This window comes from Salarias fasciatus, chromosome 11 (genome assembly GCF_902148845.1).
Source record: "Salarias fasciatus chromosome 11, fSalaFa1.1, whole genome shotgun sequence".
Taxonomy (NCBI): domain Eukaryota; kingdom Metazoa; phylum Chordata; class Actinopteri; order Blenniiformes; family Blenniidae; genus Salarias; species Salarias fasciatus.
In genome coordinates, this window is record NC_043755.1 from 768013 (window position 1) to 782034 (window position 14022).

General features: G+C 42.2%; 1 protein-coding gene across 3 annotated transcripts in view; it reads right to left on the reverse strand.

Moving 5' to 3' along the window:
- Nucleotides 1-652: 652 nt before the first annotated feature.
- etv1 (ETS variant transcription factor 1) overlaps nucleotides 653-14022 on the reverse strand; it is a 28359-nt gene continuing 14989 nt past the window's right edge. The window contains exons 6-13 of one of the 3 annotated variants that reach the window (XM_030102044.1): nucleotides 12356-12485; nucleotides 10462-10650; nucleotides 9445-9692; nucleotides 5097-5168; nucleotides 4918-4986; nucleotides 4661-4830; nucleotides 2662-2763; nucleotides 653-1299 (exon numbers count right to left, since the gene is read on the reverse strand). In XM_030102044.1, the coding sequence (XP_029957904.1) occupies nucleotides 1078-1299; nucleotides 2662-2763; nucleotides 4661-4830; nucleotides 4918-4986; nucleotides 5097-5168; nucleotides 9445-9692; nucleotides 10462-10650; nucleotides 12356-12485 (1202 nt within the window). In that variant the 3' untranslated portion in view covers nucleotides 653-1077. The remainder of the gene's footprint in view (nucleotides 1300-2661; nucleotides 2764-4660; nucleotides 4831-4917; nucleotides 4987-5096; nucleotides 5169-9444; nucleotides 9693-10461; nucleotides 10651-12355; nucleotides 12486-14022) is intronic. The other 2 variants (XM_030102046.1, XM_030102045.1) reach the window with 2 other exon arrangements.

Genomic DNA, 14022 nt, shown 5'->3' on the forward strand with positions numbered 1-14022 from the left:
GTGAACAGACAGAAACGGCTGGATCCACTTTGACTTTACATACACTTTTCAACCGTTATTTAAAAAAACCGAACACTCAAATGACATGAACAAATGAACGACCGCCGCTCATCTCAGAATAGAAAGGGGGGAGGAAAAAAAATAATAAAGAGATGGCTGTTTACAGGAAATGACTTATTTTACAGCGGCCTGCGGCTTCGTTGATTAACTTAGACACCGGCCGTTCACATGTGACGCAGGAGAAGAAGAAGAAGAAAAAAAAAAAGAAAAGCAAAAAGTATTTTCATCCGTTCAATTCCAGCGCATCCTTCGCTTCTCCAGCGACCCAGACGGCTCATTTCAGCTGCTCCAGGGTCGGATCCAGTGGAGTCGACAGCGAAGGCGGCGATCTACAGTCTGTGTGAGAGAGAGAGAGAGGGATCTGCAGATCCTCCCGACGGCTAATGGCGTCTCTTTTATCATCACGTCACGTCTCCGAGTCTGGAGTTCGCCGTAAAAAGTGTCGACGCTGGACGCTTCCAGAGCGAGACGCTGCCGTGCTTCAGTTCTCCGTCTGAAACTGAATCGAAGCCGTCCAGTCCGGTCTCACACGGCGGCGCATGCTCGAAATTATGATAATAATAATGATGATGATGAAAAAGAAGGGGGGGCAGGGGGGGGGGGCTGGATGATTTCCACATTAATGTACAAAACATAAAGAATGGGAGAAAGCCGACCGCAAAGCGCCGCGCCGTTCCTGTCCATAAAGTGCACTCTCCATCCTGCTGTGCGGCCTGGACGTCAGAAAGACAAGAGCAGAAAGGAGGAAGTGTGTGTGTGTATATGTGTGTGTGTAAGTGTGTATATGTGTGTGTGTAAGTGTGTGTGTGTGTGTGCGTGTGTGTGTATGAGGGACGGGAGGCTCTGCTGCGTGTGTGTGTGTGTTCAGTCTTATTCCCGGACCGGCTGCGAGTTAGAGGAGGTGACAGTCTCAGGTGTACGAGGGAAGAAAAAGAGGAGGAGGAGGAAGTGCCTGTGTGGTTTCAGTGTGTGTTTGCAGTGTGTGTGTGTGTGTGTGTGTGTGTGTTGAGGCTGACGTTAATAGACGTAGCCCTCGCTGTAGGGGTGCGGCTGGCAGTAGGGCCCCTCCTGCACGTAGGCCATGTTCTCGTCAAAGTGCGACAGCGGCACCGTGTCCTCCTCGTTGATCTGCCGCTCCATGTCCGTCTTCAGCACCGGCCGCTGATTGTCGGGGAACGCCATGGAGAACAAGGCCTCGGGGTCGCACACAAACTTGTACACGTATCTCTCGCCGGCCACCTGAAGGCAAACGCACCCAAATGAGACTTTTCGCACTGTAGATCAACCTCACCGCACAGCCTGACACTGTGGCGCCTGTCAAACTGATTTTCTTTATTTGTGCTTTTGTTTTAATTAGGGCTGCCAAAAAGATACATTTTCAAATCACAATTAATTGCATTATTTCCATAGTTAATCCGTATTAATCACGCTTTGAATTGCATTTTTTAAATTCTGCTGTTTTGAATTTCAAAGCAGTTTTCAGCTCAATCATCAGTCTCGATAAACAGTTCAAAGGTTGAATTAAAATCACTGAAGTTTCGGCGCCGCGACTTCCTGCAGTGACTCAGTTCTCACCAGAGCATCTTGATTGAGAATCAAGCAGGGAAAGAATTTCCTTTTATACCTTTTTAGATTTTTCTTTCAAAATAAAGTGACATGTAGACCAACTTAATACAATTTCTATGTTAAAAATACAGTTTTCAAACAAAGAAAGAAAAAAAAGCCTAATCATTTGATTAATACCAATTAAAAAAAAAAATCTTTAGTTATCTCTATATCAATCAATGAAAATTAATGCAAGTAACTCTGACAGCCCAAGTTTTAATGTATTTCTGTTACTTCCCTGAAAAGAACTGGGAACTGACCTGCGTCTGAACTGACCTGCAGAAATAAACCTGCCTTCTTGGAAGGTTATTTTTAATTATTCCACACAAAATACATTCTGTGTGACTTAGTCAAAACAGCTTTGTCCTGAACTTACGTGTTCTTAATCTAACACTCACAAATTAAAAAAGAAAAAAAAAATCATGCTGAGAAAAGACACCCTCCATGAAGGCCACAGTTTTCTACCTTTAACTCTCTAATATGCAAGTTAAGCTAAAAAAAAAAACAGGAGAAATAAAAAATAGAGGGGAAAGATGCAGAGGTGTTACACATTTGATATTTTATCAGTTTATCAAAGAGACTAGTGGAGCATTAAGGTTATTTGATGTATTTTACACTCAAAAACCCAAAAACCTCAACTCGAGATCGAGGAATCTATAAACCTGCGAGCTCCAAAAAAACAGCCGACAAACGAAAACATTTTAACTCCGATTTGCACCAAGCTCAGAAAATGCCAGTTTTCCATCAGCTGAATGTTCTCATGTTGTCATTAGCAGCTGACACTGTTGTCTTCCTCATGAAGGCTTCGTGAGGAAGGAGAATTAACGCGCCACACCCCTTTAACACAGGTGCTGCCAATCAGCCCGTCTGCAGTGTGTGAAAGCTCAAAGCTTTTCGCCTTAACATGACGCCTTGTTGTCATAATATTAGACGGGATTGATCAGGAAAAAGCTCGTTTAGAACTCTGAGTGGCAGATTTCTTTTTTTTTCTTTTACCTTTTGCATGATTCCTTTCTCGTAGTAGTAGCGCAACGATCTGCTGAGTTTGTCGTAATTCATCGCCGGCCGGTTCTTCTGTATCCCCCACCGGCGAGCCACCTTCGTCACACAGACACACAGGGAAAAACGGCACAATGGCAGTCAGTCAACAGACTCTGATCTGTCGCTCGACCTGATTTTGTGACGTGAACGTGACGGCGGTTGAAATGTCAAACTTATGAATCTGTATTTTGCTAATCTGACGGTAATTAGCGAGCGTCCAGCCTGACCGGACCAGGGATGTGTTCATTAGGAGCTTGTCACACACCCAGCGGAGGAGGCAGCAGATGTTCCAGCACCTGTCCGCCAGACCTCCCACCACACGGCGTCGGCCTCGCAGTCCAAACCAAACCGCTCCTAAAGGCTTTCTGCTCCGGCTCCCACCTTCGCTCTTCCATTATTCTCTCTCTCGTCCAATCGGAGGACCTGCTGTCTTTTCGTCTTCTTGGCAGTTGACGGGCTACACCTGCCCGCTCCGAGGAGCGGGAGTCGGCGGCGAGCGTCCCGATGCGACTGCGTTTGGTCACCTGATGGCATGAATGGGCCCCCCTGTCAGCTGCAGCTGGCCTCTACCTCCCGACACCATCGGGCGGCGTGGAAGTCTGCCAGGTAGTCCTCTATCTCCCCCTTTTCTACAGCGCTGCCCCCGCGCCCCCCCCCCACCCCCACCCTGCATCCCCCTCCACCCTCCAGCAGCGAGCGACAGTGACTGAGCCCCACTGTGTGTGATGTGGGCACACACACACTCAGCCTCTGTTTTCATTTCAAAGGGCCCAACCGCCAACATGGGTGATATTTTTAGGAATATGTCCTGAGAAATATTTAGCAATGAAGGGTCGGACTGTGGAGTGCAAAATAAACCTATAAGGTACTGGAGAAAGCAATATTGCTTCAGCATCGTTTGATTTTCCAGTTCATCTGCTCCTAATAACCTCATTTTAACTGAAAAAGTTTTTTTTTTGGACCATCTAAAACAAATGATTTCCTCATTTTATCTTTTTGGCTTATTTTTGATAGCTTCATTTATCTAGTTGTGTGTAGAAGTGCCAGAAAATTAAGAAAAAAATAGCTGACCAAGCCAAGAACTATGTTTTCCAGTGCTTAGCTTTACATTACCAACACACATATTTTGTAAGAGTCCAATAACACACAAAATTGTTTATTTATTGGCTAGATGTGGTGTTTTTTTTTTCTGTTTCAACATGCCTTAATTGTTGTAATTTATGACATACAATCTTGATAAATAATGAAAAATGTATAGTTTAATAGTAATAGTTTTAAACTAACTTTCAGCTAAATATAAATTACTGCAATGTCAGTATGAGCAATTTAAATGTTGCAAAAGACAGGCGAGCAAGACATAATGTATGACGCAATGCTCATTCATGGTCTACAAATTCTAAGTAATATTTTAAATATCCAATAAAAGTGTGATGAATCCACAAAAACACGTGTGATAAAATACTGACAGTGAAATGTTTCGTGTTATTTCAAAGACCAAACCTTAAGGCACAAAGACATTAACATCATCTGCGTAACTGTTTGTAATTATCATAATCCACCCAGCCGCTGTCACAATACTCAATAACATCATCGCATCATGCAGCCCTTTCTGTGCTTGTTTCATGTCACCAAGTTTGACAATAATAAAATTTTCTACTTAGCATAGCATATTAGCTTCATGAAACATCATTACTTGATGTGTGTCTCCATCAGAAAATCACAACAAAGATTCAAGTGTTAAAAGGTGTCTTTTTCTCAAAGAACATTAGTAGTAAGTAGTCAAGTAAGATGATTAGATTAAGTCCATAATTCCCATTTCCGCTGCGAGCCTACAAGTTGTATTGACTTTCTGGGTAAAAATTTCTCAAAACAGATAGACCTTGCTTGAGTCGTTAGGAGAGGCTACATTGAGAAAAACAAACGCTATAGTGGACTGAAACACCGCTCTGCTCACCTCCTCTGGCTCGATGAGTTTGAACTCCATGCCACGGCCGGTCCAGGCGATGAAGTGGGAGTTGGACGGGTCGTCCAGCAGAGCCACCAGGAACTGCCAGAGCTGCAGCGAGCCTCTGCGCTGGTACGACGGACCCTCGCGGTACAGGCCCGACTCCTGCTTGATGTCACCTACAGATCATCAAACGGTGGTTAAAAAAAAGGCCACATATATATTTTTTTTCCATTTACACCACATAGATCTCAGGGAAGACTCACCTTCAACCTTTTCGGGCACCACGCAGGTGTCGTCGTAGAAGTGTCGCGCCACTTTGTCAAACATACAGCCTGGAAGACAGGTCGGAAAATGGGAGATGTGATTTAACATTCAAGCAAAAATCCCAGGATCCCATCCTCAGCAACCCACCCAAAACATCCACACGTGTCGTGGTAGGTACCTTCAGTCCTGTTAGCGTGAGCCAGATAGCCGTCTTGCCGTAAGTAGACGGAGTGGCAGCTAGGCACTTCTGCTGAAAGCCAGGCAAGAACGAGAGTGGGTGTTAAAGGGCCCGAAGGCAGCATTAAGAACACTATCTCAGTTATCTGAGAGCAGTCAAAGCCTGTTCACTCAATGCACCAGTGGCTCTGATTAAAGAAAAGGCCCTCCGGGGTCGGCGCTGCAGCGGCTCACAGCCACGGGCGGGCTCTCCATATCACACCGCTGATGCACGCCGCCAGCGTCTCCACTCGGAGGAAGATTTACTACCGAGTGAAACATGGCGCTCGTGTGGAAACACAAGCTGACACGATGTAAGTTTTGTGATAACGCGAGGGCCTGAGACGATGCTTCCACACTCAGATCAGAGCTAAACGGACCTGCAGGTGTTGGTTTCTTTCATGTTTTCAGTGAATGCCGTGCAGCTGCGGCAATGTTAGCTAAGACACCCAGGACTTATCTTTACAATAGATCCCTCAGTGAAACAACCTCTTTCCTTTTGGTAATCTCACTGGTTTGACTCCCCTACCCTTTCTTTGTGTTGCTGAATTATTCAACACCTTTTTGCTAGCTTAATTTTTCTCTTATGTGGACTTGAAAAGTCAGAAAAAAACCCCGTTATACGTAATTTTCCTATCGAAAAAAATCTGTTTTAAATAATCTGAAAGAGACTTCTTTCCCAATTTTTACCTTTCAAACAGTCTGTTTATTGTCCCCATCTAATTTGTAATGAACAATATCAGATTCGTACATTTTATTAAAACGGTTTTCCTGCTTTTGTATGTTTGTGCTTGTGAGTTGGTCTGCCTGGTTCTGCTGGGGCTGCAGCACCACTCAGCCGAAGCTGCTAACCAAATCGCATGTTGATGATGAAGCCATGTCCTGCTCTACTCTGCCTCTGATTGGCTGATTTGATGGGTTCATGTCGATGTTCGCCGTGCGGCATGTAGCTTCAGGAAAAAAAAAGGCAAAACTTTTCCACTGTGTTTTCCCACTTCTCCGGGCACGACAACATCACTGCTACCAAACACTGTCGACTCATTAATGTAACTAAGGACGGAAACAATGATACTGAGGCCAGCGGCCACAACAGCTAATGCTAAAGCTAGCAGCATCACAGCTCTAACTGTCGTTACTGAGGCCAGCAGAGCTGAACACGATGAGCACTTCATCCAAACATTACATTTCTTGTGAGAAAATTCGGCATCAGAATTTTTTCCAAGGCAGATGGCTTGATAAATGTGTGTGCACAAAACATAATAAAGTTTGCATAAATTAGCTGTGATTCTGCTTCTGTTCCTTATTGGGTTGATGCAACAATGCAGGTTTCTTTACACCCAGCGCTGTAATATTTCCAAGTTTCAAATTCAGCAATAGGAAATATACTGCATAGCATCTCTTTATTCTAGTCATTAATGCACGTGCACGTAAGGTATCAAGCGATGCAATATTCAGGGCAGCCAGCCCTCCCCCCAGCTGAAAACAAGGACCTTAAATCTGACTTACTAGACACTTGTTTCCTCACTCTCTTGGGTTAAAGGCAGAAATCACTTGTCTCTCCTCATCATCGGTCTTTTCCTTTTTGCTAAGTGACTGTCACTTTCCCACTGTGCTCGTCATGTCAGGTGAAATCTTGCTCAGCGTCTCGCTGCGCAAGTTCCTCCATCATTTCAAAGTGAATTATTCTGTTCTTATAGCCTTTAGCTGGGAGCTAAAGGGAGGCTCAATTAGAAGAGGGCTTCATAGCAGGCTGGAATAAGCGACCTCTGATATGGTGGCGTTCATATTCATGCACTTGAGGTTGAATGGCGACTCTAAATTTCCCATGTGAGTGTTTATGTCTGTCTGTTCGCCCTGTGATGGACAGGCGACCTCTGCCAGGCCTCGTCCGGCCTTCTCCCGTCGCCAGCTTGGACAGACTCCAGCTCATACTGACCCAGTGGGACGAGCAGTGAAGAAGACACAGGAGATGCAGTTCATCATTCAGCTGTAGGCGGCCATTATGCAAGGACAGTTTGGGAATAACAAGAAACAAATAACCAAATATGGTCAATGCATTGTTGAAGAAGGAAGTGGGCATTGCTTAAGTGACAGGAAGTGAGGCAACTTCCTGATCTGAATAATACTAAAGTGATGCCTTATGCGAGGTGATGGATGAGGCTTTTAGACCTTTTTTATTGTTTGCTTTTAATAATTGCAAATCTTTATTCTGCACATGCTGAACATTTAAAACTCCACTGCCTGGGTTTTTACAGTCTTATCTTCCTTCATTTGAAGGATCTGAGCATTTTTTTAGCGTGGCCCTCAATTTCAAGACATAAAGTAAACGAATCAATCAACCAAACGTTCTTTAAAATGCTTTTTCACAATTGTTAACCTTCTCTCACTGTCTCTCTCGACTGCAATACTTAAATATTGTAATCCTTTTATTATTCATAATTTTTTCTTTAAAGAAACAAAAATTTAGAAAGGTTTTAAAATACTATAAATGTCATGAAATTGTTATTTTTTTAAATTAAAGACCATACTTAACATGATTACCAGTGAAATTATTCTTAGAAGTCTTTATTTGATTTGTAATGAGTTGATTAAATTTTCATTGATATTCTGATTTTTGAGATTCAGATAATTAAACTTAACAAGATTGACCATTTAAAATGACTGCTTTGCATAACTTACCTATGGAAACAACATCATGAAATTTTATTTCTTATATGTTTTCTTATATGTTTCTATATGTTAATCACTAAAATCATACATAATCACAACATTTTAGCGTTTTATTGAACCTTTACTCATCAGTTTGCCTGTATTTGCTGTACAGTGACTTCTGTCTCGTGTCTGAACCTTCCACACTGCAGGAGAGACGCTGCGATCAAAAGCGACCCGAACAGATTACGGAGCGACTGTCCGATAAACAGACTGAGGTCCTTCATTTAGGACCCATAAACATTTCTCTGAGCTTCATCAAAGTAATGGGCTTGTAGAGGAAATTGCTGCTAATGGAATTACCAGCTCCCCTCCCATCCTTTCCAACAGGCCTGCTCCAGTCAACATGCTCCACTGTGACGGCTCATAAATCCACTCCGATGATCCATCTTAGATGTACGCAGGACACAGCGTTGAAAGACCGGCCGGTGCTTCGACTAATCATCAAACATGTCAAAGGACACATTTTCGATAACAATTCCAATGAAGATTTTAGCCATTTGCTGAGCAAATCTATGAGTGATCACCTGCATCATTGAAAAGTTTGATCACAGTTTAAAGGTGTGGCATGCGAGATTTAAGTAATGCCACATTTGTGCTGTGGGTGGCAGTAGTGAGTCACTGCAGTTTGCTGTTAGTTGTTTCCTCGTCAAATCTCACAAAGTTGTTACTTCTCATACTGGGCTTTTCTTGGATTGAGAAAAAAAAATTAAGGTTGTAATAAAACAGGAAGTTGGCTGAAGTGATCTGAAGATGACATCGAACTGAATATTTTGCGATTGAACCCTATTTTTTCAAAATGTGTCCAAAATTAATAAACCAGACATTAAATTTCAGTTGCAATAGATTAACTCATAGAGTAGATAACAGTAACACTCATCAGCCACAGCCTGGTAACAACTGAAAATACAAGATTTTGAATTGAATGTCAAGTTTTTTTCTCTCAAATTGTTTTCTACTACTTAAAATTACCATTAAGAAGTCTTGCAGTTGAGAATATTTCATAAACAAATTAACTCTACTAGTAAACAGTAATAAAAAGCACCAGATATTGCAGCTGTTTGGCTTTAAGCACTGTCTCGATCTGTTGAATTGCTGGTAAAAAAAAACAACAAAAAACTATCAACTTGAAGTAAAGGAGACGTGAAAAAGGCTGCCAGTGTTTTCCTTGAACTTGCTTTTCCCCCTGACTGGTCACACAGACCCTCCTGGGTCATCTCCGCCGCCTTGTGAATGAACCCGGCCAATGTTCATTCATGTCCTGATGTAGCCTCGGGCTCCGCAGAGGCTCCGTGATTAGGTCCCTTCACTCTCTAACCGAAGGGAGCGGACATGCGTGGGAGGGCGGATTCTGGACTGTGACCAGGCACTGCACCCACCCCCCCCTTTTCTATTAGAGCGCCACAGGAAATGGCAAACAGCACAGACACCCGGTCCAACCAGATCCCCTGCCCTAATAATGGGCAAACTCAATAAACACCAGCCCCCTCCTTCCATCCTGAAAATGACAATGTGAGGAAAGCTCCAAAAAAAGGAAACGGCTCATACTTTTTTCTCTTCGTCTTACCGGAGCAGAATGACAGAGGTGGAGGAAGACTCACCTGAGTCGTAGGTGAAGTCCCTGGGCTCCTGCTTGATCATCATGCCGCCGGGGTACGCGTGGGGGAGCGGCGCTCCCATCATGCTCGGGTGTTCGAAGAGCGGGTCGGGGTACTCCTGCTTGAAGCCTTGAGGAGGGAAGGGGATGTTGGGCTCCGACATCTGCCTGTGGTAGATGGGCCGGCCGTCCCGAGCCATCGTCGGAGGGGAGGGGAACGAGTGGCACGGCTCCGAGAGCTGGCGGCGAAACCTGAGAGGGGCGACCAAGTCAGAGTCAGAAGGTTGGATCACAATGAAAACAGACCTGGATGTGTCGATGTGTCAACACGGAGTGCACCTCGTGAAGTGTTCCTCACCAATCACTCTGTTTATTCACTTGAATAATACTCAAAGCTCACTGAATTTTTAACGCATTTGATGAAACAGACAGTTAAAGTATTGATAGACGCTGAGATAAAGAAATGTCTCTGAAAGAGCTCAGATGTGACATTAATAACTGACATAACCAGAGCTATCCGAATGAAGTGGTATAGTATGAAAAGCCTCATTTTTCATGTGTCAAAGCACCTTAAATCACGACTCCATGTGTCTACATGTGTTGACACGTGCGCCCTCTGTCAAAAACCAAACGCTTTGAAAATCTGTTGAAAACTCAGCAAGTTAGGATTATTTTGTTTGTGTAAAGATCTGATTTTTCAATAGAAGTGAATGCACTGGAGACGAAGCGGGTCCTCATCCAATATGGCGGTGAAGCTGAACACATTCGAGTAATTAAGGCGTCTACTTACATTACGTCTTAGTTTGTAGTTTGATACATCTTGGTGCATCTGACTATTTCCTCAATTTTTCACAAATGTTTGATACATCACTCATTTTACTGATTGAGCAATTAAATAACATGGAATCCAATTCTTGTAAAGCATTTAAAATGATCAGATCTTTTGACCAGACCGAGTTATGGTTCTCATGGTGGTTGGATCCCGGGTCTCTCATCTCTGACTGACCCGGGGCTGAACTACCTGTGGTCCATGGAGTAGGCGCTGTCGGGGAGCGGCTGCGAGGGCGGGATGTGGGCGTAGGTCCGGTCGGGTTTGGGCGTCGGGGCCGCCGTGGGGGAGCCATGGTGAAGGGGGGACACGGGGGTGCTACAGGGGGGCGTCACTGGGCTAGAGGGCTTCATTCCTGCTGGCTGCTTCTGCTCATAGGCACTGTGGTAACCACAATAAAGGAGAGAGTCAAAAGTGGTTTTCATCACTGCAAAACCAACAGAAACAAGCAAAATTGACAAATTATTTGAAAATAAATCTTGTGTATTGATATTTTAGTTTGATTCTTCCGTACTTTGCTCTACTTTATAAAATTGGATGTTTTATTAAGACATTTAAGCACATGAAGTAAATATTCATGAGATATCTGTCTTTTTTAAAAGAAAGAAAAAGTATGACAAAATATCAGCATATTGTATCTCTGTTACTGAGCTGCGAGGATCAAACATGTCGTGCTGTTGCCATTACACAACTTTCCTTTTGTTAATGTGAGAGTAACTGGCAAAAATAGAGGTTTCAGGAGGACAACATTAATGAATGATCCCTTTGCACTTTTCATTAAGCAACTTTAAATAGGTTTTCCTGATCAGGGCTACATATAGATATAAATAGATATCTGAGGCTCTGTTACGTCGTCTGTTGGTACCGTATTCATCCCTGAGATGCTAAAGAACGCTGTGCTCGGCTTTCCATCCTAAACTGAGCTGACGCCACCAGATGAGCAAATAAATCAGAAATCATTTCCAGAAATCTTTCTGCATGCAACATCATTACACCAACTAATTACAATTCTATCGACAAAACAAACCAGAACGAGATTAAAGTCCAAACAAAGAACACATGACTGCTGTTAATGTTCATTTAACGTGAAACTGAGGACGCTCACACGACTGTACTTATCTCACGGTGCTTTGGAATAATTTGAAATTCACTTAATTTAAAAAGTTAACAGCAAATTTGTTGTTGGGACTGACAGAAAATGTCATACAGTGATGATAAATTTGAAAATTATTGAGGATAAAGGCCAGTATTGATGTCCAGCCGCTTTGGATTTTAAAATAAAACCACATATTGTTACAAATAAGTTTCTTCAAAGCATTTCGTAGGAAAATAGAAATTAAAAGTTAATATTCACTCAGTACAGGCAATATACAGACACATACTTTGATTAACTCGCCCTGAAAAAAAATTCATGTTTTCAATCTACCCTATGAGCATTTTTACTAGAAGTTAGTTTCCCATTGGAAGGACACACAGCAGTGTCAAACCACAGCGTGTGTTTTATTTGTGAAACTGACTCTTGCATCTCTTCAAATAAACTTCTCAGCTGTGATGAACTGGAGCAACAGAATTATGATTTTGTGAAGCACACAGTAATCTAATAATGACAATCACAATTTGGGGCAAGACAAGAATTTAACAACTTGCCAATATTCTAATAACATTTCACCAAAAATTTGACAAAATTCATTCTCAATAAAAAAAAAAAACAACAACCCCTAATAAAGTGAGAACACGACTGCATATGTTTTAGAACAAACTTTTTTTTTTTTTGCCACTTAAAAATAGGTGCAGTGGATGGCACTGGTCCGTACGCAGAAATATAATTCAATTATGATTTTTTTGTGTGTGTGTTTTTATCACATTTAAAATGTTTAATAATTATTATGTTATTGGTCACTGCTAAAGTATTGGTTGATAGACAAGCAAGGATATCTTCATGTACAATGTTTCACCACTGGCCTTAGTAGGACTGTTATTTTTTTCTACAACAAATGTATCTATTGTAAGGAATTTTGTAGTATTTTGTCAATATAGCTGTGAAATGCGAGCGTGTTTGGAGTGTGTGCTGCAGGCTGAGGCCCACCTGATGCTGTACTGGCACTTCTCTCCATACTGGAGCTTGAAGGGCCGCTCCTGACTGCAGTTGGAGCTCAGCTCTGAACACGGGCTGTGGAGCTCCCGCTTGATCTTCAGCTGCAGTCCGTGGAAAGCCACTAGGACACACCGAAAGAGCGAGAGAGAGAGACGAGGTGAGACAACGAGCAGGAAACAGTGGAAAAGTACACTAACACTGAAAAAAAACCCAACAACAAACAAAAAAAAGGCCCAAGAAAAAGTATTTACAAATCAAACTAATCCCCGAATTATGTTTGTGAAACGACCAGATTCATACAAAACACCCAAGTTAACAGACTTAACTTAAAATAATATGAAAGTGATGCATCTGAACAATGTTCAATATCTGTTTTCAGCTAATTCAGTTCACACACATTTAGAGAATCTGCGTCTATTTATGGCAACTACGTTATCAATCACTCGTCATTCGACTTCATGTAATATTTAAGGCTCCTAAAAATAGAATTACTGTCAAACTGTGAGGATTTATTTCGATTTTATTTTAGATGATGTGCAATATGTGAGCGTTAATGTCTCTTTTTCCAACATACCTTCAACTCTCAAGAGCAATTATGTAAATGACTAGTAAGCCTAGCCTAGCCTAGCCTAGCTTAGCTAAGCAGGGTTTACATTCTGAATCATAAAGATCCACCCCGAAATGGATCAGTGAGTCAATATACTTGTGTGCTGGAGTTGTACAATTGATTTTTTTACTGATTAGCTGCCATTTTCCAATATTTTCCATGGATTTCCGACCCTCCTGCCACCATCAGAGAGGAGCTGCGATTTCGTCAATACCTCCTTTTTCCAGGATGACCGAATAAACGCCCTCTGAATGTGGACTGGAATAGTTAGTTGACCCTCTTGAAGCTCGATTCATTGAGAGTTCATGTCATAAAATGAGTGAGTGTTCAGAGCCTTTTCCAAGATTTGTTCCATTTTCGAAACTTGTAGCGTTAATATCATGTTTTAGAATGTTCATGTGTTTTTTTTTTGTCTGAAAAACCAGTTCAAAGGGTCCAAGAAGTGTGATTTCATTCATTTTTTCAAAAACCATCTTCCAGAAGCTGGTGTTACTGATGGATCATGTCTATGGTTGTAAGGTGAAAATGCAGAAATACCACGTACCACCATATTGACCAGTATGTGTGCGTAAAGCTGTGTTTCTCTGGTTTCTGGTAGTTTTTTAATTTTTGCGATATCGTAAACGGTTTGGGAGTTATGGTTAAGAAAAAGGTTTTATCACTTTGCCTGCGCTACACTCGAAACCAATAGTTTGATTTGATTTGAAATGCCAAATGCCAAATCAATAAATACAGAAATAAATCAGATATTTCAACCTAATTTCAATCTAGGACCAACATACAGTGTGATTAAGCAAAAGCTACTTTTATGGGAAACAATCCAGTCAATGTCATCTTATTAAACTTTACACCTCGTAAGATCATCCTGCATCTGACTCCTGATCGCAGGCTTTCTGGTCTCATATAAAAGATACAGATTAGAAATAGACTTTTCCTGATTTTATTCACCTGCAGAAGACAAGTAGATATCAATGAGCATTACAATAGAGCGATGACCGAGGACCAGAGGAAGGTGAACTCAAGTTAAAAGACTTCTCAGAGGATTTGTCTC